Source organism: Ursus americanus, chromosome 3, assembly GCF_024610735.1.
Source record: "Ursus americanus isolate L20-20 chromosome 3, mUrsAme1.1.p, whole genome shotgun sequence".
In the NCBI taxonomy this organism is placed as follows: Eukaryota; Metazoa; Chordata; class Mammalia; order Carnivora; family Ursidae; genus Ursus; species Ursus americanus.
Genome location: NC_142129.1, coordinates 3,680,937 through 3,707,402, shown reverse-complemented (window position 1 = coordinate 3,707,402; position 26,466 = coordinate 3,680,937). Strand labels below are relative to the sequence as shown.

Here is a 26,466-nt window from a genome sequence, read left to right as displayed (position 1 = left end):
TTTGCATGGACAGCCTCAGCGGGGGGTGGTGGGGAGCTGCTGGTAGGGCCTCCGTGACCTCCCACACCTCCGGTTCTGCGCTTTCCTTCCTTCTCTTGAAGTGGTGAATGTCTAAAAGGAGGCCCCCCGGCAGATGCTGTCCTGGTGTCGAGGGAAGAGCCCTCGAATATTCTGGGGCACAGTGCAAGTAAACGTTTGTGGGCCCCGGGGCTGCTCACACCCAGGTTTGACATCTGGCTCTAGGAGTCCCTGGGGATGTGACGCCTGTCACTCCCCCCGCAGTCCGCATCCCCAGATGGCACGGCGGTGGACGCAGTGCTGGCTAACCATCAGCAGAGCTCTGGGAAGGGCAGCCCCCGCGGGTCTAGCGCCCTGCAGAACTCAGAAGCTCGCCCCCACTGGCACAGGGCTGCTGTTCTCAACGCAGGCCCCCAGCTGTACTCCTCACAGCTTTCCACACATCATTTCACGTCCTCGAGTGGCAGCTTCTAGACCTGTGAAAAGAGGGATTTGGACTAACTCATCTCTTCATCGGGGCTCTAAAGCCTTTGTTCTGTACGGGTTGTAAACGAATACATGAAATTCAAAGGGTGCCACAAGTTTTTGGCCCATCCAGCCAGTTCCTCCAGATAGATCGTTAGAGGGGCCACGAATCCCGCTCTGCAATTACAGGCTTACTGCGTGTCGCGTGGGTGACAGTGGCCCCAGTGCCCCGCACGTCGCAGGCACTCAGGAAATACTTGTTTAATGTTTGAAGTAACTGGCTGTTTCAGTCACAGCCCCAGGAGGTAGATGGCATGTTCTAAATGGGTGTTGGGAGAGATGCGATGAAGGGACACTTCAGGAGCGGGCAGGGCTAGGAGAAAGCCATCATCATAAACGGTGAAGCATTCTGGGGCTGGAATAGAGGGAGGGGACTAGCACCGCTCGGCCGGGGAGTACCTGCCCTGGGCTCTCTCCCTCTGGCCAAACCCAACGAAAACCGAGGGCACAAGGAAATGAGGTTGAGGCTGGCCGCTGAGGTCAGCCTTCTGGGCCAAACAGAGGAAGGCAGAGGAAGGCGTGCTGGGGATCCTTGGGGGCGAAGGGAGAATGCGTGGCAGCCAGAGTAGCAGCTGCTCGTGTTAGTACATGGGCGCGGGGGCGGGGGGCGGATACTAGGATATTTCGTTTGCTTTGGGACACTGCTTTACAGGCAGAAGAAGTAAGTGCCTATTTTGATCTAAGAGGTTTATCTATTCCACCGATGAATTTAAGGGGGTTAGGTAATAAAAGTAATGATCTTCAAAACACAAATTTTGACTTGTCAGTGACAGGTCTGATCATGATTAGAACAATTTGGATGGATGGATAGATGGATGGATTGGATAATGGGGTGAAGCCCAGGATGGAGGGGGCATGGGAGGTGGTAGGGGAATGGCGAGGGGGTGGCTGCTGGGGCGGGGGGCTTGGGCTGAGTTAGGACTGCTAGCTTCTGGGACACAGCAAGACTAGAGTGTTATCAAGGCAGTAACACTCAGCCAAAGAGGATGACGGGTCCAGAGCAGAGTATCCCTGACGGGCTTGCGGTGAGGAACCAGTCGTTTCGTAATTTGGTCCAAGACACTTTGGTTTCAATGACAAGGAGACATTTAGCTTCTCTAAGGCCAGCATCTCAAGGGGAGGCACTGTCTGCTCCTGGTTGTCAGCCTGTTGAAAGATCACCTCCTAAGATTGTAGAGCTGTCATTAGTGTGACTGTAAAAGATGTGTGCACTCTTTGCTAACCTGTGTCAAAGATACACAAAGCCAGACCCTAAAGTGGGGAGGGCAGATTTTACTCAGCCATCACTACTGAGATAGGGGAACAAGGCCATGTGACCTGTGCTCAGCTTGGAGCTGTGCAGAGGGGACTGGGCGTTTGAACAGGAGAAGGAGAAAGTGGGGAGGGAGGTGAGCTGGGCATTAGCAGAGACGGGGAAGTGAGAAAAGTCACTAAGTGTTGGTCGGTGCCAATGGCATTAGGCCAGCTGTGTCTACTAGCTGGAAGCTATCCAAGTTAGGGCCCTGTCCTCCCACCGACACTGGGGGACAGAGGCTCTGTCTTCAGGTGTTAGGCAGTACGGTAGCGTTAGGTCGAGCTTTCATCGACCAAGGTTGACACCTAGCAGAGAAGAGGCTCAGAGGAGCCTGGTTGAAGCTGGGTAAGAAGAGGTCTTTGTCACCCGTTATTCTTTATTAGGAAAGCACCAGGTACTTGAATATCTAAATAAAGCATACAGAAAAAAATGAATGCAGCAAAACTGTGTCAAAGAACGGTTTTACTGGCAAAGTGCATCTCAGTGATGATTGATGAAATGGGAAACTGTGAGATGCCTCCCTTAATCACTTGTACAAATTAGTTGCATTTTGCAGCATGTCGGAGCTTTGACTAGGCTGTTTAAAGTCAAGTATGAAAAGAACTATTGAATGTGAATTTATTTTCTGTTCAAAAATCCAGGAAGCAAATAGGTTATCCAGAGGTGCTGATGACATTTTCCAAACTTCATACAAATACCTTCCATGGTAAGAAAAATAAGAGTTATATCCAGTCAGTAACAGGGTAGCAGAAATGTAGGGAATCCTCTCGTCTCTTACTGCCAAGTGCTCACTGCAGGGTTTATTGTACGGTCTTTTGTTGTTACTGGGCTTTTTTATATGGAAAGAAAATAATCACCATGTTTCCCTCTAATGCAGACACATATATAAAAGTTTTAGACTTCTTCCAACCAAACGGTAGAAATAATGACATTGTCTCCTATGATCCCCCATCTTGCACACCACTGGAAAGACACAGTGCACGTGTGCTGTGAGCCTAGAAACCTCTGTGCATTAAAGACACGATATTCGTCTCCACTCACGCAGATCTGTTTTCCGGGTTAGGGTTGTGGCTGATGAAGAGAGGAAGTTGTCCAAGGACAATCCGGTAGGTGATGCATTTCCTATTGCTGCTGTAACAAACCAGTGGCTCAAAGTCCTACAAATTCATTATCTTACATTCTGCAGCTCAGAAGTCTGAAATGGGTCTCACTTGCTCAAAATCAGAGTGCTGCAGGGCTGTGTCCCTTGGGGAGGCTCCAGAGAAGACTCTGTTTTCTTGCCTTTCCCAGCTTCTGGAGACATCTACCTTCCTTGGCTGATGGCCCTTCCATCTTCAAAGCCAGCAATGGCCACTCAGCCCGTCTAACGCCACATCACTGACACCAGCTCTCCACCTCCGCTCCCACATTTAAGAACCCTAGGATTACATTAGGCTCCCTGGATTCGTGTAGTCCTATTGTATCCTGGGACAATATATTTATATGATACTATTCCCTGGGGTACTCTTCCTATTTTTAAAGTCGTTTGATTAGGAACATGAATTCCACCTGCTGCCCCACTTCCCCTTTGCCAGGCATATTCACAGGTTCTGGGCAGTAGGATGCAGACATCTTTGGGGCACCAGTAGTGCCTACCGCCAGAAAAATCATGTGTTACAATGAAGCGGTTTTCACCCAGTGCAATTTCTGTGATGGCCTCTGTAAGGACCCATCTCACACTGACTTCTGCTCTGTAATTATAATGTATGATGCTAAAATGCTTGTCAGTGCACAGAGAACTAGATAGAGAACTAGGATAGATCCTTCATCTAGTACTTGTCACTTGACAACCGTGTGATCTTCAGCAAATCTACTGACACCTAAAAGAATTTTATTTTTTACCATCTTCTCAGCCATCTTTTTTTTTGTTTGGTTTGGTTTGGTTTTTTAACCATCCATCTTCTCATTAAAGGAAGGCGAGGTTCTCTCCATCATTCCTTCGAGAGTCCTCCAAGTTCAGGAGCTCCCTTTGGGTGACGTCAGGGTCATCGGGTAATTTGCTTTGTCGTGGTTGTTGCATTCCTGTTGATTTATTATTATCTCAGATGCCCGTAGAGTTTTACGCACATTTAAAGTTAATTATTTCTGTATTGTATAGTTGAATGTAGATGAATCCCAGCTTTTAAATGATCAGATGGTGAGCTTCTTTCCTTAAGCAGATGAACAGACTGACTCCGTAGCCACTTCCTGCCTCCTTGCTGCTCCCTCCCTCACACCAGTCACTGTGTTATCGTAGGGTGCACTCACGGTCTTACCGAAGGATCAGGTACAAAGTTTAACAGATTACAGTAATGCATCATGGGTACCTTCCAGAAATGGATTAAAAAGCGTTCTTCTTTTTCACATTAAACCCCTTGGGGACAACAGCAAACAGAACTTCGAAACTCCTACGGTAGATGTGAACTGGTAAAAAGAGCTGTAAATACTGGGGGCATAACCATTTTAGGGTTAGTGTCTTCCGGGCGTAAGTATTTGGTACAGCCCTGAGCACAGTTCCCTTCAGGGGCCCAGCCACTGCGTGGGTTTGGGCTCCAAGGCCTGTCTGTCATAAGGTGGGGCGACGCTCGCTCTGTCCTGCTGTGGGCTCGCTAGGGGTGGATGCATCTGGGAGTGAGGTGACCTCGGGTGCCTGGGACCTCCTCCCCCTCTTCATTCATAGGTTTGTTTGAAAACAATTGTGCATATTTTTACACACCAATTGACAATAAGTTTGAGTGTTCTAGAGCTAAAACAAAGGATGGGATTTACTACAAAACTTGGATGCTACTCTAGGATTGGGCTGAGCCCCCTTGTTACTGCAGAAGCATGAAAATGCTGAGTGCATCGGGCTAGAGTTCATGTCATCTTTCCAAGACAGTCCCTGGGGTTACCCTATTACTTCAGCTCCCCATCCAGCATAAAGCCGGCCAGCAGGAGAATATCCAAGCCAGAGGCTTAGCATTTTGTGTTTTTTATTATAGTATGCAGTAGAGGATGGAAAATCAACCGGTTATAGGACTCCTGAGGTCTACATTCAAAAAAGAACTTTTATAATAAAAACTTCCAGTTATTTATGTGGTCGAGGGCCTACTAAATACAATTTTTGGGAATTTGGTGAGTTATGGTGATGACATGACATGACATCCGAGGAGTGCACAGTTCTGGGTAGAGACAGATAAATGTAGAAAATCCTGTATTAGTCTCACTCCATGCTAGCCATGGCACTTTCAATGGGGGCACGTCTCAGCCCTTTGGGAAGGTTACGATCAGGGCGTAGGTTGTCAGGTTTCTGCAACACATGGTCCCTGCACAGCCTTCACTGTCTTGGTCCAGAGGCACAGAAAGGAAGTGTGTCGTAGGGTCAAGGTCATACTGTTCTGGCTCGTCGGTCACGAGAAGGAGGGTTGGAATGACATATGAAACCACTGGAAGACGACTTTGGAAAAAACATCAGCCAAGTGGATTATTGAAAAATGGAGCCATAAATACTCAAAAAAAAAAAAAGTTGTGTGACTAGATCATTGAACACAAAATTCCAAGAGAATGATTTCCTACACTAGGAGGTGAATTTGTCAAGAGAGTAATATGTGAGATTGACCAAAAACTTCCCACTTCCTCTAGTAATGCTCTTAATTCATGGTTCCACAACTAGGACGTGTATTTTCATTGGAAATTATTTTGGGAAAGGCCTGTATGCACATAAAAATAGCGACCAAGATCATTACTAATATTGTGAACAATTTTATTTTATAATCTCGTTTTCATTTTGTTTTTTTCTGTTTCTCTCTGCCTCCCTTCCTTAAGTGGATGGCTGTCGAGATGCGCACATGTGTTATTGTCTTTATCATTCATGTACTCAGGTGAGGGATAAGTGCGTTCTGTATTGTAAATTTTGAACAATTTTGAAAAGGCTTGAGACTAAGTGAAGTTCAAATGCTTTCGACAGTAGTTTTTGGGCGATAAATTTAAGCTTTATGTCTTAGGTTTCATGTTTAGTTGAGATATTGATGAATGCGTATCCTCTTTATTTGGTGAGGTTCTTTCTTCCTCCCTCCCTTCCTTCTTCTCTGCTTAGAAATAAAGTTCCTTTTAGGAGTTCAATGAGATCATACTCAAAGGGACAGTGATTCGAAGGCAACCTCAGCCTTCAGACGGGGCTAAACTTGCTGGAGGCATGTTTAACATGCTAGCCTGGTATTACGCATCAGTCTTGGCCAAAGTGTTAGGAACATCTCCGTATCTTAGTTTGGCATGTAGACATTGGTTTTCATCCGTAACAGAATTGAAGGAAAGCCTGCTTTTCTTCTTCGGCTCAGGTTAACACCAGTGCTTATTCATCTTTCGTTTCTCCCGGGTGGTTCTTACAGGCGTGTCTTACGTCTTCGATTGTAAGCTGCTTCAGGAAGGAAGCCACTTGTCTCTGCTTCTGTGGCCACAGCAGCCTTCGGGCCCCAGACACTCATTCAGGGTTGGAGTCAACGGCAGAAGCAGGGGTAGCTTTCTAAAGCTAACTCTAAAGTGTCGATTCGCCTCGCCCACGATCAAACCACAGAGTTTTCGTAAAGCAGACCTTCGCCGTGAGTGGTGTGGAAGCTCTAAATCGGTGGTTGCATCTTTTGATCTAAATTATGAGCATTTTGTACTTCATATTAATGCAGCAGCCAGGTAAATTTACTCAAAAGAACCCTAGATAAATGTACAGCTCTGTGTCGCAAAGTTTCAATAAGAGCGATCAGGTAAATGAAAGAGGCAGTGGAGAATTTGGTGTAACTTCTGTTGAGAGATTTTTGTTGCAAATTGGAAAGTACGAATTCTTCATAGAATTTCACAAAATACTTGCAATATTATTGCAGAGAAACTTTGAAGTCAGAAATCGGCTGTGACTATTGGCCTCTAGAGATAGAAAAATCAGTCTAGGGGCGCCTGGGTAGCGCAGTCGTTAAAGCGTCTGCCTTCGGCTCAGGGCGTGATCCCGGCGTGCTGGGATCGAGTCCCACATCGGGCTCCTCCGCTGTGAGCCTGCTTCTTCCTCTCCCACTCCCCCTGCTGTGTTCCCTCTCTCGCTGGCTGTCTCTCTGTCACATAAATAAATAAAAAAAAAATCTTAAAAAAAAAAAAAAAAGAAAAATCAGTCTAAATTTTTATTTATTCTGAATGTCCCCTTTATAGCCTAGCACTCCTCAAACAAATTAGACATTTTGCTAATACAGAGTGAGTGATTGAGTATTCAGAGAAGCATCGCATTCTAAAGCTACAAATAATTCTCAAGAATATCCAGCCTATTTCCCCAGATGATATAGTCAAAAACCATCTAATTCAGGTCTCAAAGACTTGGCCTCTGTTCCCATTCTGCTGCCTCACATCTGTGTGACCTTGGGCAAGTCACTTAACCTGAGTTTCAGGTTCCCAATGGGTAAGACAAGGATAATTTGTCTTACCCTTGTTTCCATCAAATGAAATGAATCCTGTGAAATCCATTTGAGTTTGTCATTGGAATCCAAGCATGAGCAGCTTAAAGCCTTTTCCGAAATTTTAGCGAAACAACTGTAGAGTGGCCAGCTGGGCCTGGCACCTGCTCTTCAAGGCCCGGGACTCACCACACCTGTATGTGCTGAGAAGTCGCAGGACTCAGCTGCTCAGAGCTGGCAGGTTCCAACGGTAGGCGATTGTACCCTGAAACAGCCTTTCTAAGGGTCAGCCTTGTGATATGACACCCTTCTGTAACCCGTGCTCAGACTTCACTCCGCGAAGCAGTGACACAAACATGGTAGGTTCACAGCCGTGTGGTGACACGGGGACTGTTTATTCGCATATTGTCAAGAAGATGTGCAGTTGTCATAGTCGGTGTATAGGGACAGGTCCCATAGCTCGAGGCTGCGCCCAAGTCGAAGCCGAGTCATGCGGACGCTGCGCGCTTGGAGCCCCTCCTGGAAGTGCAGGGGGGCACTGACGGGGGGCAGCAGCTCCTGCTCTCTGCAGAGAGACTCTAGACTCTCGCCTCCTCTCAGGTGCGGAAGAGCTGCCCCACACGTCTTAGGCCCCGCGGGCACGTGAGGGCGGGGGTGCCCTGGCGCGTGGCGTCAGCAGACCCCGTGTGACTCTTGTCCGCGCCAGCACAAAAGGAGCTAGGCGGTGCCGGCTGTGTTCTGGAACTCACGCCATCCTTTCTGACGGTTCCGAGGCCGATGCCGTCACAGGCCAGCGCCTGTCACCGGTCAGACGGCAGTTCCCATCAGCCTTCCTCACGGGTGCTGGAAGTTTCTTCTGCTGTCAGAAGTCAGGGCTCTGAGCTGCCGCGCTCACCTGCAGGCCACGGACTGTGCCCACAGCCTCAGACCCTTGGACAGGTGGCTGCATCTCCCCTCTGGACGATGTGTTTTTCTGGAAGCAGACAGCACCCTGCCGCTGGGCTGGCTTCGTGAGGTGGGCCGCTCAGGACGCGCCCGTGTCTGCTCGCTCGGAGGTCTGCCGCAGACACGCAGGGCAGTGTTATTCTCACACGGGGACATCCACACAGAGGCAGCATTCATGACTACCGACTGCGCCGGGCATTCCAAACGCTCCCCACATTGCCTTCCATGGGGCGAGGAGCCTTATCCCCACGCACTCCCAAGAAAGCCGGGCCCCCAGTGTGATGCGCAGTCACTGTTAGGGACTGGGAGTTTGAGGGTGTTCAAATCTGTGATGGCATTTGGACGTGGGCCCTTTGTGGTTAATTCGTGCCCTTATACGAAGAGGCCAGAGGGCAAGCTTGCTCTGGTCCTGCCCTGTGAGGATGCGGCAAGAAGACAGCTGTGTGTGAGCCCAGAAGCAGGCTTGAACCTAGACCCCAGCCGTGCTGGCGCTCTGACCCCAGGCTTCCAGCCTCCAGATCCGGGAGAAGTAGGGTCCTAGGGTTTAAGCCCCAGATCCACAATACTTTGTTATAACAGCCAGAGCAGACAAAAGTAGTCCCTTTTCTGTAGCAAACGATGCAGTTGAATCTTTTCCACTCGGGAAACAAGCATTGAGTGAAAACACTAGGGCCTCTGGTCCCTAATGATGAGGTCCTGTCCCCAACGTGCGTGCTCTCAGTAGCACTCAGGAGGAGACAAGATGAAGAGACACATCTCAAGAGGGAAATGCTCATAGGATCCTATGAGAAATAACAGGGAAGAAAGAGTGTGTTGGTCCAGGGATGAGGAGGGGGTGTAGAGGGCAGGACGTTTGCCCTGGGCTGTGAAGAGTAGGTGGGTTTGACCATGTGCAGATGAGAAAGGAAGTTGGCCAAGGTTTGCAGGAGGCAGGAGCAAAAACCTGTTCCCAGGGAAGGATGGTACTAAGAACAGTGCCCAAGGGTGCTTGCTGGGAGCCACGGGACATCAGGTGGGAAATGCCCATACGTACCCTACAGATGCAGGGGTACAGGCAGCACTTGGGAGAGGGGGGAGCCTATGTTCCACTTGGGGTTGTTGCAACAAGCCCAGGCCCCCCAGCTCCCCTCCTGCCCTCTTCTGGGGGTCCCGCAGGAGACAGCACAGCCCTGCAGAGATCATTCCAGAAACTCTTTAAGGTCTCTAGCTCCTGTTCTCAGATGGTTCCTGTAGTCAACACATAATATCAGACTCGGTTTTTCTAACTCCTTTTTTTTTTAAGAATTTATTTATTTTCAAGAGAGAGAGCATGAGCAGGAGGGGCCGAAGGAGAAGGATAAACTCAAGCCGACTCCACGCTGAGCATGGAACCCGGCACAAGGCTCAGTCCCATGACCCTGAGATCATAACCTGAGCCAAAACCAAGAGTCAGACACTTAACCGATTGTGCCGCCCAAGCGCCTCTAACTTTTTAAATTCAGGTCCTTGCAGTTGATATTTAGGATCTAGGATTTCTCCCAGAGTCTGCCCCGTGATCCAGGACAGGCTCGAGCTCCCCTTAGCTCTATGTCCTGATCTCAGTCCCAGGCTAGAAACCAGATCTTGTCCCGTACAGACGCTTGGCCTCTCCACCCCTCCACTCCCCTGAGAAGAGAAAATGGGGCAATAATAGGCAAGTATCTACATAAAGTGGTTTCTGCTGTCTTGAGTAATTCAGTGAATGTATCACTGAAATAATAGTCAAAGCAGTTTATCTTCTCAGGTTAATGTGCAATGATATTTAACAAGACTACTTGTAGGTAGTTCGGTTCCGGTGAGCTCCATGTACTGAGCTGGCTGGTTTTCTGTAACGGGGGTCGTTTGATGAGTCCCTTGAAAGTTGCGTGCACGATGTTGCTGTTGTGCGAGAACGCAACACGCACACTTTCTGGCGGTGAGTGCTTGTGCCTTCGCTTCCCCACAGCCTTAGTAGTACCGGGATCACGGCTCTGAGTCACGAGCTTGACGTGTCTCCCCACATTCCGAGGGAAACGGGACTCGTGTGATGACGAGGCCGTCTCTATAAGGATACCCTCCTTTCATAACACCGACCTAGGAGCACTGAGAAATATTTATGCTCATTTCAGTCGGGAAGGAAAGGGCTCTCACTGTTGTGCTTTGTCCTGCTTAGATGAGCAAACTTTGAGCAGCTGCAATGGACTTGATAATCCATTCGAGTTTTGCTTCATTCATTCATTCATTCATTCATTCACCAGCAGGTGCTAGCCTATGTAATGCTTCTGTGTGCTGAGCTTGGTTTTAAACTTTGGTTTGCTAAAGCGTACAAGACACAGGAGTAAGCACAAAATTGGTGAGTTCTATGGTAGCCATGTTAGTGGTCATACAGATTATTTCCGGTGAGGGGGACAGAAGCTGCACGTGGTGCGAGCTGCTTCTTACGAACGGTGCGCCAATACTGTGGACAAATGAAGCCCGTCAAGGGGCGGGGTTTTGGCACTGGTGTCATTAAGTGTGCAAGCCAGAATTTTGTGCAGGCATGTCTCCAAACCATCCTCTAATACACCAACGAGTAGAATTTTTCATTTGAAAACCTGCCATCACAAACCCTTATTTTCATGCAATTGTCAAGTGTTGTGGAAAGTGTAGGCTTGGAGTTTGGATATCAGTCATCCGTGGACAATCGCACTGATATTTTTAATAGGTAGAAACCATTCACACCTCTTAACGTTCTAATCTTCTGAGCAGGAAGATCAGCTTTCCTTACAGCCTTGTTCTGTTAACAATAACCATCCAAAACACAGTGAAGCTTTCCCACCTGCCAGAGGGAAAAATAGGCAGGAAAATAGGCTCTCTAAAGAGTTTCAAACAAACTAGCATCCAGCTTTTAAAGATGTCATGGAGCACATGCCCCGATGAGCACAGACCCGGTGGCAGACTTGAGAAACTCCGAATATGTGACAGTAGTGGTGCATGTCACGTATGTACTGTTCACTCTCATCGTGCAAGACAGCGGTGGCATAAGCAAGACTTTCTGGCTGCGTAATTTCAGGGATTAAAGAAAAGTGTATTTTGATCAATCAGTAAAGCAGTTATTCATCTAGGATGTATAGTAAACACCGTATGAGGGGCACCTGGGTGGCTCAGTTGTTAAGCGTCTGCCTTCGGCTCAGGGCGTGATCCCAGGGTCCTGGGATCGAGCCCCGCATAAGGCTCCCTGCTTGGCGGGAAGCCTGCTTCTCCCTCTCCCACTCCCCCTACTTGGGTTCCCTCTCTCACTGTCTCTCTCTCTGTCAAATAAATAAAATCAAGAAAAGGAAGGAAGGAAGGAAGGAAGGAAGGAAGGAAGGAAGGAAGGGAGGAAGGAAAAGAAAGAGAAAGAAAGAAAGAAAGAAAGAAAGAAAGAAAGAAAGAAAGAAAGAAAGAAAGAAAGAAAGAAAGAAAGAAAGAAAGAAAGAAAAGAAAGAAAGAAAGAAAGAAAGAAAGAAAAGAAAAGAAAAGAAAAGAAAAGAAAAGAGAAGAGAAAAGAAAGAGCGTATGTGTCACTGTGGTACACAGGTTCCCTGGAGGGCTTCCTAGTTAATTGGAGAGGGTCCGGTCCCTGCTGAGGGCTAGCTGGGTGTCACTGTCAGTAAATGCTGCACCATCTCATTGCAGGTGTAGCAAACATCAGAGACGTGCCAGGAAACCTATCCAACTCGGGCAGTTCAAGAGAAGGTCAGGAAGGACATTTGCAGAGGTGTGGGCAGGGTTACGGGGGGAGCCGTCAGAGGCGAGGCCCCGGGGGATAGCAGCCACCCCAAAGGGACCCCGCCCTGCGCTAGGACAGAAGGAGCAGAGTTCTCTTGGGGCAATGCAGTGGAGGCCGCCTCCACCAGGCAAGCCGGGCAGAGCCAGGAGAGCCCTGCAGAGGAAGCCCTGGGCTGTGCTCCCCTCCTTCCCAGCCATCTCCTACGTGCCTCCCTGGCGGACCCGAAGCCCCGGCAAGGACATGCAGGGACGGGTTTGTGGGCCTCCAGAAAGGAGCCCAACAGAGCAGGGGCAGGAGGAAGCACAGGAAGGCGCCCTGACGGGGATAAAGTGTAGGGGAGAGGCAGGGTGGTCTAATGGAGACATGGCAGAGGCCTTGGTGGGGGGTCCCAGACAGCCCAGGAATCTGCGTGTTAACGTGCAATCCCATCATGTGATTTCAAGAAATACACCAAGTTATTTTGAGTAACTACCTCATCGAATCAACTGGTTTTCTCCCGCCCTAGAGACTAGATAATTACTATTTCTTTTGTCCAAGAATCTTTGGGTCACTACCTAGGGAGACGTGAGCCACATCCTGGCCTGGGCCAGTTTCTGCAGTAAGGAGACTTCTTCACGGGTCCCGGGTTGGCTTCGCCCAGGCTCCCACAAGGCCCCTTCCTCCGTCACTTCATATCCCACGTCAGACAACTACTCCCACTTTTCCTCTCCCGTCAGTGTGTGTCACGGCTCAGACGCACCCCTCAGGGTCCTCAGTATCTTGTAAACTGTGCCGGGTCTTTTCCGTAAGTCTTACCTATAGCAATAAAGGTGTCCTTAAGGTTTCTCGAGCTGCAATATTTGAAGACAGTGGGTCATGAAATCGTAATTTAAGCTAGCCTGATAAAGGCAAGGTAAAGAACAGTCTGAATTTTGTTTAGAATCTGAACCCCCCTGTCCCATTCCTGATGCGTGCACCTGCCAGGCAGCTGGGATTTGCCGGCGCCCGTGCAGAAGGGGGGTCAGCAGGAACTAGGTGAGACTGTGCCCCACGGGCAGCCACCTGAAGAGCCCCCCGCAGCCTCCACTTGCCCTTTCTTCCTCGAGCAGTCGTGATTTTGCGTGCCGCGTGGCCGCTGCAGACCTGCAGCGTCTTCCAGCGAGTTCCTCCTCCTGTGGCTTTGGGGTCAGTGTGACCTTCTCTCCCCTCAGCGCACCCTAAGTCCCTTCCTTCCTGTTTCTGCTCTTCCCCACCTGTGCTCACCTGTGCTGTGCGGGGGTGTGGTTTCCATCATGAGCATTCCCTAATCAAAGTGCTTTTATCTTCCGGTCTGCAAAGTCAGTCTGCAGAGAAATGAGGAATTCCTGCTGGATGGCTGCGAGCTCTCTTGGGGTGGACCCTGAAACTTGTTTGTGGTTGCTGCTCTCGTGCTCATGGCTGTTCCCGAGAGGACAGACTTTCATTTAAATCCTGGACTCAGGGGCACTTGGGGGGCTCAGTCAATTAAGTGTCTGACTGCAGCTCAGGTCCTGATCCCAGGGTCCTGGGATCGAGCCCCACGTCAGGCTCTCTGCTTAGGGTGAGCTTGCTTCTCCCTCTCCCTCTGCCTGCCACTCCCCCTGCTCATTTTCTCTCTCTCTGTCATGGTCTCTCTCAAATAAATAAATACAATCTTAAAAAACCAATCAATCCATCAATCCATCCATCCATCCTGGATTCCGGGGCTATTAAAGGCTTGTGAGAGAACGTGGTAGGGGGCGTTGAGAGAGACAGACCCCACTGATCTCTCTAGTGGGGGCTTCCTCATCACCCACGTGAGGCAGAGACCACACGGAGTGGAGCTTCCCGCTTGGGTCTACTCTTAGCTTCCTCCGGCCAATTACCATCTTTGTTGTGCGTTTAGCACCTTTATGAAAAAATAAGAGCCACCAATGAGGAAAATTAAGTAAATGAGCCAGTAAAACAAAAATAGGGGCATGCGCCCAACGGCCGACGTGATGAATATCAATGGCCCTGTGTCAGTTGCTGAATGTTATTTAAAACTTGTTCTTGCCGTCTTAAAGTCCTGTGTCGTCCTCCTGAATATGGAAATACAATGATTAGAAAGCTGTTTTACCATCCTGAGATACATGCACCATTGATTTTGTAATTTGTTGCTACCTTCTACTTATAGTAAATGGTCCATGATACATAAAAGAAATTTATGTCAGAGCTTTTCACGGTGAATAAATATTAGAAAGAAAATACGTGTAGACAATAGACTGGAGCCGTGGAATGGGAGATCCTGTGCTCAGGTTTGCACAGTTCATTTTCTCCTGATAATTTTAATAGTTGCTATGTGAATATTTTACTTTTTAGGGTATTCGATTCCACCTTGTGCTGATAATTGATACATTTTAAGGCACAGCGGGCCAAGGAACTATCCTGGTCTTTCTCAGTGCACTTTCCCTGATGTCAATAAACAAATGAAAAAATTCATGCTTGCCTTCTTCTAGAAGTTATTAAAGGCGGCTTACAGCATCCTTCAGTGATGCCTCATTGCATTTTGGACTAAACACAAAAGACATGGCACTGTCTACAAGGCAGGTTTTAGGGGTGCCTCCCCTCCCACTGCATCGTGTGACACCGCACCAGGTCTCATGCCAGCCTCACCGTGCGCCCCTAAATACAGCCTCCCCCAGCTATTCACCTGGCTAGCTCCGGCACACCCTCCGACTCTCAGAGTAAATCCCCCTCCTCTGAGAGCCCTTGGTGCCCCCGCGGCCCCAAATCAAATTTGGTGCCCCTCCCATCGTGATGCTCCCTGAAGCACCCTGACTTGTTGTCCACAGCGTGCATCTCACGGTGGCGTTGCAGTGGCCTCTCTCTCTCTCGGACTGGAGTGAGCGCAGGCAGGTGTCCCCCTCCTTTGCCGCTCCCGGCCAGCGCGTAGCCGAACAGCTGCTGATCACTGCCATGGTCAACCTCTGCCCCTGCAAAGTAGTACAGCACAAAGCCAGATGACGTGTAAACCCAGAACCCGAAACAGCCCCGTGGGCTCCCTCGGGGTGAAGAAAGCGTATCGCCAGCACCTGCGAAGCTCCTGCACGTCTCCCCCCCTTTCCTGTCGCCACCCCCCTCTCCTCTGAGCTCTGCAGCATCCTGGATTTTATGGAAATTCTTTCTTGCTTGTCATCTTAGACTGAAGTGTGAACCCCGTACTTAGACTGTCATCTTGCCCATTGTTCAGTGTTATATAAATGGAATCGCTCATCATATATTCTTTATGTCTGACCCATGTCACTTAAAATTATATCTGCGACATCCATTCACGCCATGCATGCATGAGATTGATAGTTTTATTGACGTGTAACATTCTGTTATATGGCATAGAACAGTGAAGTGGGTAAAATAATGACCTCCCCAAAAATCTCCGCATCCCAATCTTCAGAACCTGTGAATATGTTAGGTCACACGTCAGGGGGACTCAGGTTGCAGATGGAATTAAGATTGCTAAGCAGTTGTATTTCTGTGGCTAGTAAGTTTCCCTGATGCTACATACCCTGCCGTTAGACTGAATTACATGAAAACGCCACTATGAGGCCATTTTTTATTATAAAAATAGCTGTCAAGTACGGATCTACTGAATAAATTCCATTCCAGGCCAGCTGTAGTTTAAAAATACTAGAGCTTTCTTTTTGAGTAATTTGATACCTAGAGTAGTGGGTACCTCATCTCCAAGACTCTCGTGAATGTCATGTTGTCCCAGCTGTCCGGGCTGGCGTTTGCTTTAGCTGGAGCCACAGAGGGGGCTGCACCCCAGCGCTGGTATACGGTGGCAGGTGTAGACCCTTGAGGCTCTCATGAGGCACCTGCTGTATCCCGCTCAGAGTTGTGCTGGAAAGAGAGCTATGCATACTGCTGGAAAACTGATCTTTTCAAATAAAATGATACGTCAAATTAGCAAATTCATGACTGTGAGAGTACCGTTCTCACCTGGGCTTTGCGTGTAGGTTTGGCCAGAATATGCCACCAAAACTGGGGCGTGTCCCCTCACTAGTGAGCAGCCAGTGCCTTCTTGGAGATGGAACACTGGCGGGAGTCTGGGGGGCTCTGGCTGGGGTCTGCGCTGCTGGGCTGGGGGTCTTCACAGCCCTGCAGTCAGCTGCTTTGTTCTCAAGTTTCAAAGAGGCACTCAGACTAGCTTGAGTAGAACGGGAGACAAAATATCTCATAAAGAACCAGGAACGTCTTAGTGAATCTAAGGGAAAAATTCCTTCAGGCCTCAGGAGGAAAATTAAGCTAAGAAATGGAAAATCAGGAGGAAGCCCTCCTTCTTTGCCTCTCGTCTCTGCTCCTCCATCTCTCCAGTTCCTTCCCCCCGTTCTGTAAAGCGGCTCTACTTCCTCCGGACCCGCACACCACTTGGAAATGGGCACTTCCCCTGCCCCTCTCTGTTCTCGTGATTCCTGACCGTCAGCAACAGTCGACCGGAGACTCCGACCCCACACCGGCCAGGCTGGAGCGGGCTTCTGACCCAGGCTGGGCTGTCCCTGTGGCTGCAGAGGGGAGGCAGGGATCGCAGCACAGAAACGCGGCTCTGGCTCCCATGGGTGCCCCTCCCACGCCGGCGTTTCTCAAACAGCTTCGATGGCGAGCTGCAGGATGGTATCATGGTGGCAAGCCCTTTTGAAAAACTCAGCTCCATTTATTTTTGTTGCTGCCATGAAATTGCTGGTGGTTACTGCCTTTGAGGCTTGTTGGTTAGTTACTTAATATTTATTGGGTGCTGGAGGGGATTTTTGACATTGGGAGTTGAGCTTGCCAAAATGCTGCCCAGTATGGAAAAATCGGTCTCAGAATTGCCTGTGGGGCTCAGCGAGTCTCTGCAAAGACAGCTGTTACAGGAAGAAGATCGTAAGACATTGTTGTCACTCGCAGCAACGTGGATGATGCAAATGCTCGATGTTGGATTCCGCGACTCGCTTCTGTAGCCATCGTCTCTCTGAAAGGGATTTCTCTTGAGCCTGATGGATTGCGGGACCTCTTCTGACTACGATCAGGTCACAGCACCATTGCTTTTGGTGACTTACACAACACGAGACCTTTAAAAGTTTCCATCAAAATAGATCGAGGAGAGACTGAGGTCTGAAGGTAAGAATAACTTCCATTTTGAATTAATTTCATAAAGAAGCTATTGGACACAGTCAGTGAACCTCAAGAGCCTGCAACACTCTGAGCTCTGGCGTGGAATTTGAAGTAAAACATAATGAAGCAATTCTAGAAGCTATGTAATTGCCGTCAGTGCTTCGCCTGTTGGGTTTTGCTGTGACGTCCCAGCACGGCGGGTAGAGCGGGAGCTCGCGTGCACACAGTCCTGCTGGTCCTCAGATGAGGGCTGACAGCGGCCTTGGTCCAGCGGCACGCGGGTTTCAAGCGCTGAGCCCTCAGGCAGTCTCCTAACGTCATGTTATGTAAAATAGTCAATTTCAGAAGTTTCCAAATTCATGGGAGAAAAGGAGAGTCGATCCCAGATCCGTCTGTCAGGCAAATAGAGATTGATCAGCCGAGAGCCTGAGTCGTGGGACAGGGAGGAGCGTGGTGTGAGGAGGAGACTGTCAAGGGCAACAGGCCTACCCGGGTGTGGGTCTGACGGTCCTGGGGAATACCAACTCCTTTCCACGAAGAGCACGACGACTCCTAATCAACCGCCAGTCCTCCGCGGTAGGGCCTGTCAACCAAACTTGATTTCTGAATAGTGAAACCAGTGCAAGTTTCTGAAGGGTGAGACTCCGTGTGTCACAGCAGCGCCGCCCCTCACTCACAGCACATTGGTTGCTCCCGTCTGTCCGAAGCCCACCCCCTGTCCTGCCGCCAATCGCAGAGTCACTGACGGGGAGTCGCCATCCATTAGTGTCTTGTGACCACGGGCCCCATCCATTTCTTACAGTCACAACCAGTGCAGGCATCACAGTATTTAGCAGCCCTAGAGGAGGGGAGCATCTCAGGGAGCAGAAGACTCTCCCTGCCCAGGACACACAGCGCTTCACTGATGGTGGGCTCCGTCCTGCCCCCTCGCCCACTGGCTTGTGTCTCCAAATCCAGCCGGAATTGTGAGGCCATATCAGCTGCTGCTTCGTGTGTATTCTCTGGAAATTTTTTACACTATCAGTGACCTAAACTTGGATCTGGTGATAGTGTAGAGAAGGCCTCTTTCCGTTTTGGGAGCTGCAAAGAGTGTTCTCGTCTTAATATACTTCTGAAAGCTGCCTGGGTGAAGAGGAGATTGATTGGCTCAAAGATGGACTATTGTGAGGAAAATAATTGAATTCATTTCCTTCCTCCCTAGAGAGCGGGCCATCTGGTCGACCCTTCTGCCTTTAGTGAAGGGAAATAGAGTCCCCGCTGCCCCCACCAAGGCTGGCAGGGCTGGACCTTTGCCGTCCCTGCAGTCTCTGCTCTCCTGCTGCCACCCGATTGCTCCTGCATCTGCAGTGTCCCGCGTTCATCTTCCGTGGTAGGGGGCCCCTTTTGGAAGAGGCCTTACTGAGGCCCCTTCGCCCCTCACTTCTGCTGGAAGTGAGACCCCCTCTATCTTGTTAGCTGTGCATGCCTATACATACATTGTGGAAAACAAACACGCCATGAGGTGTACCCGAAACATTCAAGGTGGGTATTTTCTGCGTGGGGAACCTGTGTGTCACCGTGGAGTGACATGGATGTGGCCTGGATCACCCGACCAGGGGGACCCAACAGAAGTGAAGATGCCTTTTCCCCTCTTTAGAGCTCGGAAGTGGCCAAAAGAGGTGGGATTCTCTGTGTTTACGTTCTTTATAATGTATCAGAAATGTGATGTGCTTTTGAGTTCTTCCCATAGTGTCTATCAAATGGCACCGAAGCATTATTTGGTAGCAATAGCAATCAACCGTAAAGCAATATCTTACGTTTCTATAAATGTTATGAATTTTAGTGTGCTTCCGGACACACTTGCATTTGGTCCTAACCCCCAAGCACTGGGTTCCTTTTGTCTTCCACGCCTTCTTTGCTTCCCCCCCCCCACCCCAGCAGCCTTCAGTTTCTCTGATTTCTAAATAATCACCTCAGATGTTTCCTGAGAATGTCTGCTGCTTATCATAAGGCACAAGGTGTGATAAAGTCAGCAAGGGGTAGCTCGTGGGAAAGAGGAAGCTCAGACCAAGAGAAGGCGTGTTGGATTTGAGCACAGACGGGGAGGGCCTGGTGGACATGCGCGGCGACCCCCCTTAATCTATTCACAGAACACTGTGGGTGTTTAATTATTTCAATGTCTGTGTCTTCCATTTCGGTTGTACAACTGGCACATAAAATACCAAGCTCCAGTCACAGATTCCTAAGATAAGAACATTCTGAAAACATGAATTTTATATTTCAAACAACCAAACAACCCAGGAAAAGGTTGAGTTTGTTTCTCGTTCATTCGGTTGGGTTTGTTTGTTTTCTTTTTGCCTGAGTTAAGAATAAGTGTGAGCAGCGATTATATCACTAGGGACAAGGCAGTTGCCAGCTATAGATGTCACTTTGCGTCACATCTGTTAGGACCAACTGCTATTTATGGCATCGTCGGTGGAGCTGGGCTTGTATTACTGCTTTGCTTTCCGCATCAATCCACGATGGCTCTTCTGCCAGAGGCGCCAGCAAATAACAAATTTGCTTCTTGTAAAGGCGTTCATATGTCCAACTTCCATTTTGGAGGATTGCACCGCAGTCCCGGAGCGCCGTGTTGTCCCCAGTTCTATACCGGGCATCAGGAACGCCAGCACACCAAGTAGCGTGCAGTCTGGTGATGACACAGACATTAAATACCCAATTTAATAGTGCAGTAATGCTACAGAAAAGCACTTACAACGTGTTACAGTTGTGTCCAGATGGAGGAATAATGAACTCTGCTTGTGAAACCAAGCACGGCTTCCCAGAATGTCGGAGACGTGCCTCTGAGCCACGAGCTTTGTTTCTCACGGCCCTGGAGCCTGGAAGCCCATGGCCAAGGTGCAGGCTGCCGTGTCATGGGCCCTTCCTCCTTAGGTTGCCAACAGAGCCTTCTTGCTGTGCTCTCATGTGGTCTCCCCTCGATGCATGTGTGTGGACAGAGGAGGCAAGCTCTCTGCTGTCTCTTCTTAGAAGGACACTAACCCTGTCCTGAGGGCCCCACCCTCATGACCCCATGTAACCCTCGTTCCCTCCCAGAGGCCCACTGTCCACATACCATCACACTGCAGGTTCAAGCTTCCGCATGTGAGTGTAGGAAGGACAGAGTTCAGTCCGTAGCAGCCTGACGTCCTTCCTCCCAGCTGCACTTCTTGCAGTTTCTGTTCAAATGTCACTTTATTAGAAAACCTCTCTGACCTCCTTATATACAAACAGGGTGCAACTCCCCCTTGATCCCCTCGTCCTGCTTTTTTCTTCTCTTCGTGGGTTTATCTGTTTATTGTTTGTGCCCCTCCCTGCACTAGAATACAAGAAAGGAAATATGTAAAAAGAAAACGACTAGCTTGCTGAGTTGATAGCAGTGTAGTCTGTTTTGTTCACTGCTGTACCCAAGGGTCTCGGGGTAGGGCTGGCAGAGGAAGCACTGGATAGACATGTGTTAAGTGGATGGATGGATGCATGCATGGACGGATGGATAGATGGACAGACAGATGGGTGGATAGATGGACAGATGGACAGACACATGGATGGACGGATGGATGGATGGATGGATGGATGGATGAAAGGTTTTATCACCTCATTACACCAAATGGTTGGTTGTAGACATGCTCTTCCATTTTACCAGATCTCTGAGGTATATCTGTGGTACCAAACAGAACAGGGAATGTCTTACAATCTCATTTTCACTGTCCTAGGCAAAAATATATAATTCTGCCAAGAAATGCACCGCTGAAGCTTAATGTTTCAGGGGATAATTTATTAACTTGTCTTGTCCTTCATGGGAAGCAGGGTCAGCTCTACTCAAATTTTCAGTAAGTCAGCTCCTGCAAGTTAAGGCGAGGAAGTCGTCTGAATCCGGGAGTCGAATGAGACGCTCAAGGAAGCACGTATTCAGCTGCGTTCGGACTCAACGTCTCTACGCTCCGGTTACACTCTGGCAGAAATTAAATGTGCATACGGACCGTGACTAGAAAGGAAAATGGGGACAATGAAAAGTTTTGTTTTCTTGGATTAGCAACATTATTCACGATTTGTTTCCTCCTTAACTTGTTTCCTATTAGTATTGTTACAATAGTGTTTGTGTCATTTAAAAAAGAAATTACCTGTACTGTGAAAGGTGAAATTGGCAAATGAAAGTGGAATTTAATAAAGAATATCTGCTTTCATGTGGGTAAAATTGCCCTACTTTTTAAATGTGTGAGAATGCTGCCTGGAAGGCAAAATGGTGCATCTGTCTTTATGCAATGGTGTCGTTGGGATGCCTAGGTGCCTAGAAACTCTTGGTTTCTGCTCAGGTCGTGATCTCAGGGTCGTGAGATGGAGCCCCACAGCAGGCTCTGTGCTGAGCATGGAGCCCGCTCAGGATTCTCTCTCGTGCTCTCCCTCTGTCCCTCCCCGTCCCTGTTCTCTCTCTCCCTCTCTCAAAGAAAGAAAGGCAGGGTGTCATTGACCCAGACCCACTTCACTTGAGAGGGCTATGCTGTCGATACCTGTTTGGTTATCTATGGTACATTCTCCCATTCAATAATATATACTGAACTGGTTTTCTGTGCAAAGAATTTTCGGCACGTATTGCATGGTGCACTGGGTGTTATACGCAAGTAATGAATCATGGAACTTTACATCAAAAACTAGGGATGTACTGTATGGTGACTAACATAATATAATAAAAAATTATTATTAAAAAAAAGTATTTTCTTAGTCCAGTGAACAGGAGGAAGCAAAGGCTATGTCCCCTTTCCAGAAGCCCTTGTCTCCCGTTCATCTTCCACCCCTGGGTAGCAGCTTCACAGCTTTGCATCTCTCTCTTCCATCCTGTATGTGTTCAGAGAACTTTTACTCTATTGGGCATTTTTAAGATCATTTATTTCCACCCTCCTTTCTGGAGGATTGGACCTCCAGGACCCCCGCTAGGTGTTCACCATCCTGTGCACTTCCTGGCAAAGCAGCTCATGCTATTGTGAGGCGGTACGAATGGTTGGGAATTTTAAAGCTGTACTGAAACACAGGTCTCCCTTGTGGAGCTGTACAGAATAAGTCTCCTCTGTCTTCCATGTGATAGTTCAAGTGGATGAAGACTCTAAGTGTTTGGCTTTTGAGGCTGAACTCTTCCTTCACGTGACATGTTTTGCAAACATCTCCATCTTCTGGTCATCTTGGCAGACACTCTGACACCATCTAGCCTAGACCTGGACATCCCATTGTGGTGTTGGGGCTGGTGAGGGGCCCACTGAGGCTTAGAAGGACCTGTGTCACTGCAACATGGGTTCAAATACACTTCTGGAAGTAAATCGGCGACACTATCTACTATCGGCTCATCAAGAAACTGACACAAAGAAAGAGTCTTAGGCTTCTTCATGCATATCAGCTTTGCCCAGTGTATTTAATAGATGTGCTTAGAACAGATTTTAGAACTCTAGATTATTATTAACAAGATTCAAAAGATATCAATTGTTTGAGCTGATGAAGACAATAACATTAATTTTATTCTGAATCTTGAATGAAATTTGGTCTTGACTATTAAAATATTCTGGTTTGATTGTTACCCTGGAATTTAACATGAGCAGTGTTTAAGAAATGTCCACTAGGGGAGTGCCGGGTGGCTCAGTCGATTAAGCCTCTGATTCTTGATTTCAGCTTAGGTCATGATCTCAGGGTTGTAAGATTGAGCCCTGCATCACGTAGGGCTCCACACTGGGCGTGGAGCCTACTTAGGATTCTCTCCCTCTTCCTCTGCCTCTCCCCCCCTCATGCACTCACACTCTCTCTCAAGAGAAAGAAAGAAAAAGAAGGAAGGAAGGAAGGAAGGAAGGAAGGAAGGAAGGAAGGAAGGAAGGAAGGAAGGAAAGAAAGAAAGAAAGAAAGAAAGAAAGAAAGAAAGAAAGAAAGAAAGAAAGAAAGAAAGAGGAAGAAAGAAAGAAAAGGAAGGAAGGAAGAAAGAAAGAAGGAAAGAAAGAGAAAGAAAACAGTGTGCACTAGGGTCTGCAAGACATTATGTGTACTACATTGTTCATATGAATAGTACTGATTCAAGATTTATGCTATTGATGAATTTGGTGAATTTTCAAATTTTCTTCATAAACTTGGGCAAAGTGAAAAGCTGCTGAATCAGCAAAATCCAATTACTTCTCCTTGTTATTGGCCAGTAATTTTCTTGTGTTGGAAACTCTTTCCATTCAGAAATGAGATCAACTCAGTATAAATTTTTGTCATTTTTTAGTGCTAAAAACCCACTTAATAGGTAAATTCTGGATAGCAAATAAGAAGATTGGTAGAAATTTCTAAACAACTATAAAATCCTTGCTTGCTAAGACCATAGTGGCCCTCAGAATTTTTCTTAATTTGATAACCTAGATAGCCAATATTAAATATTTGCCTGTCAGTTATTAATTATTTGCTGTCCTCCATTTAATATTACCTTTATTTTGATTAGCAGAAAATTGCTACATTCTAATGAACTTTGAGCTGTGGATGAAGTTGTATTTGGGCATTGCATTATCTACTTTTTGAGGCCACCTCTGTTCTACTTCATCTTGACTTGGAGTTAATATGAGTTGTAATTATGGACACTATAAGAGAGAATGTTTTGTGATCTGTGTACGGGCAGAAGGAGCAGTGGACCGTTTGCAGTGTGACCATATGTCTTTATTGGCCCTGGGGAGTGCCAATTGCTCTCGTATAATTAATGATAATTTCTATCAATATAAACTATTATGTTTATTAATTATTATAAATATTAACCCTTCGTCTCTCAAAAGATCCCAGCTTGGAATGTAAATTATATGAACACCCTGATTTGAAAGGAATCAAAAGTTGGTTTCAGCAGCCAATATGCCTGATTAATTTCCTAGATTCATCCAACCTATAGCACACCTTAGCCACGTCTCCAGGTTCTACCTCCCACCCTAACCCCTGCAACAATGCAAACATGGCTCCCTGGAGGGACTAAAATCTAGAATAGGTCTAAGTGAACCACCCAGTGAAGAGACCCGGGGAATCTTGAAGCCTTGTATGAGGTTCTACAGAAGGAAGAAAGGGCTCGAGATCGTGAGCAGTGGGTCGAGGTTAATTGCACTAGGTATGCAGGATGTGCTAAATGAATGTTTGAATCTGGTACCCTGAAATAGAAGTTAACGGTGTAGATGTGCATGAGAAGGAAGATGAGTGAAGACTTGGAGCTGGCAATACTAATCATACTTGGGTTTGACTCAGTGGGGTGAGGAGGTTGGCTGTCATGAAGAGAAACGCCACGGTTGCCCTGTGCTGGAGACCCCAGTGTCCCGAGTGGAGAGAGAGTCAGTTCTCAGCAAAGCTGTCAACATAATATACTATCACATTCGTCCTTGAGATCAGGTTTTGCCGCAGTGCAGGGACGAGAGCAGGAGGCAGAAGGGTGGAGAAAAGAGCTACTCAGAGCTTCAAGAATGAGAATATGGCTCCTTCACTCTTTCGTGTCTTGGTTCTTGATTCAAATGGAATGCATCTGTTTGGTTTTATTTATTTCCTTACTTCACTCATTGGGTTTCTCTTTCCTGTTGTTGTTTTTAGGAGCTGGTGGGGAGTAACCCTCCCCAAAGAAACTGGAAGGGAATAGCGATTGCGCTCCTTGTGATTCTGGTCATCTGCTCCTTGATTGTCACCTCGGTCATACTGCTGACACCAGGTACTTATATTTATTCTTGAAAAGCAAGGCACTGTAAGGGAGGAAGTGCCTAGTTGTGCCTTGCAAATTTTTTTCTAAGTAACATGATTTATTTTTCCAGGTTCTAATTCTCACCCTGCCATATTGTTAAATGATTAATATGTTTCAATGAAAATCCATTTTGTCTGCTTTGAATGTGTTCATGTAATTGTTGACTAGGTAGAAATGCTTGGCATATATTAAAATTCATAATTACTTATTCATGCTTGATGAGCTTAAAGACAATGGCATTATAAATATGAAGTTATACGGATCTCATGGAATTCATAGCTAGTATATCAAAGGTGAATTTTTAAAATTATTAAAACAACATACATTGAGTGTGAACTAAGAACAGAGGTACTTGATAAAATAACAAAAGTATAAGAAAGAGTCAGAAATCTCACAGGAAAGAAAAAACATACAAAAAATTTCAGGAAAAACCTACAGCAAAATGTGTATACACCTGCACCATTGAATGCTTCAGAAATAGTGCTACGGGACCTTGGAGGAGAGAGAGGTCCTTCGTGAAGAAGTTCAGGAAGAAGATGAGATGTGAAGCGGGCTGTGATGGAGTATAAGGAGAGAAGGAAGACTTTTCCTGTAAGATAACCACATGGCAGTTATAGGAAACCACTGTGGCCACATTCTCATTGTCATGTTAGGTTCCTAATTATGTAAACAATTAGCTCTAACCCTCAGTAAATAGACTGCACAGTTATTAGGCCTTAAGATGGAAAAATAAGTAGATACGTTGAAATGTATAAGTTAAATAAGTAAGTAAATAAATAAATTTTACATTTTTACAAAAAGCGCAAGTAAATGATGGTGTACATTTAAATGATTCCAGAACTTCAATGACAAAAAGAGTAATCTGTACCCTGAAACCTAAACTAAATAAAGGTATCACAAGAAATGAAAACTATAACCAATATCCCTTATGAAAATAGATGTAAAAATCTCAACCAAATACTAGCAAACTGAATCCAACAAGGTATAAAAAGGATTATACACCTTAACAAAATGTGATTTATGCCAGGAAAAAAATTGATTTAATGTATAAAAATCAATGTAATACATACATATTAATAGAATAAAGGGAGGGAAGGAACCCACAGAGCAGACATTTGCAAAGTTCAAAATCTTTTCATAACAAAACACTCAATAAGCTAGTAGAAACTTCCTCAACCTGATAAAGAGCATGTATGAAAAATCCACAGCTAATAGCATACTTAATGGGGAAAGATTGAAAGCATTTCTCTAAGATTAGGAACAGACAAGGATGCGCAGTCTCCCCATTTCTATTTAACATTCTATTAGATATTCTAGCCCAGGCAATGCAAGGGGGAAAAAATGCAGATAGGAAAGAAGTAAACGATCTCTATTCATAGATGACATGAACTTGTATATAGAAAATCTGAAGGAATACACACACACACACACACACACACACACACACATGCAGCAAGGCTGGATGATACAAGATCAATATACAAAAATCATTTGTATCCCCATACATTAGCAATGAACAATCTAAAAATTAAATTAAGAAAATGATTCTACCCGCTATAGTTTTGAAAAGAACAAAGTACTTAGGAATAATTTAACAGAAGAGGTACAGTTTTGTACACTGAAAAATCATAAAACATAATTGAAAGAAATTAAAGAAGACCTAAGTAAATGAAAA

The 26,466-nt window shown here is 46.9% G+C and overlaps 1 protein-coding gene across 4 annotated transcripts in view; it reads left to right on the top strand.

Annotated features, from left to right (window-relative positions):
• Nucleotides 1-26,466, top strand: part of DPP6 (dipeptidyl peptidase like 6) — an 889,057-nt gene that overhangs the window by 516,807 nt on the left and 345,784 nt on the right. For all 4 annotated transcript variants that reach the window (XM_045792245.2, XM_087860659.1, XM_045792244.2 and 1 more), the window contains exon 2: nucleotides 24,647-24,761. In XM_045792245.2, coding sequence (XP_045648201.1) covers nucleotides 24,647-24,761 — 115 coding nt within the window. The remainder of the gene's footprint in view (nucleotides 1-24,646; nucleotides 24,762-26,466) is intronic.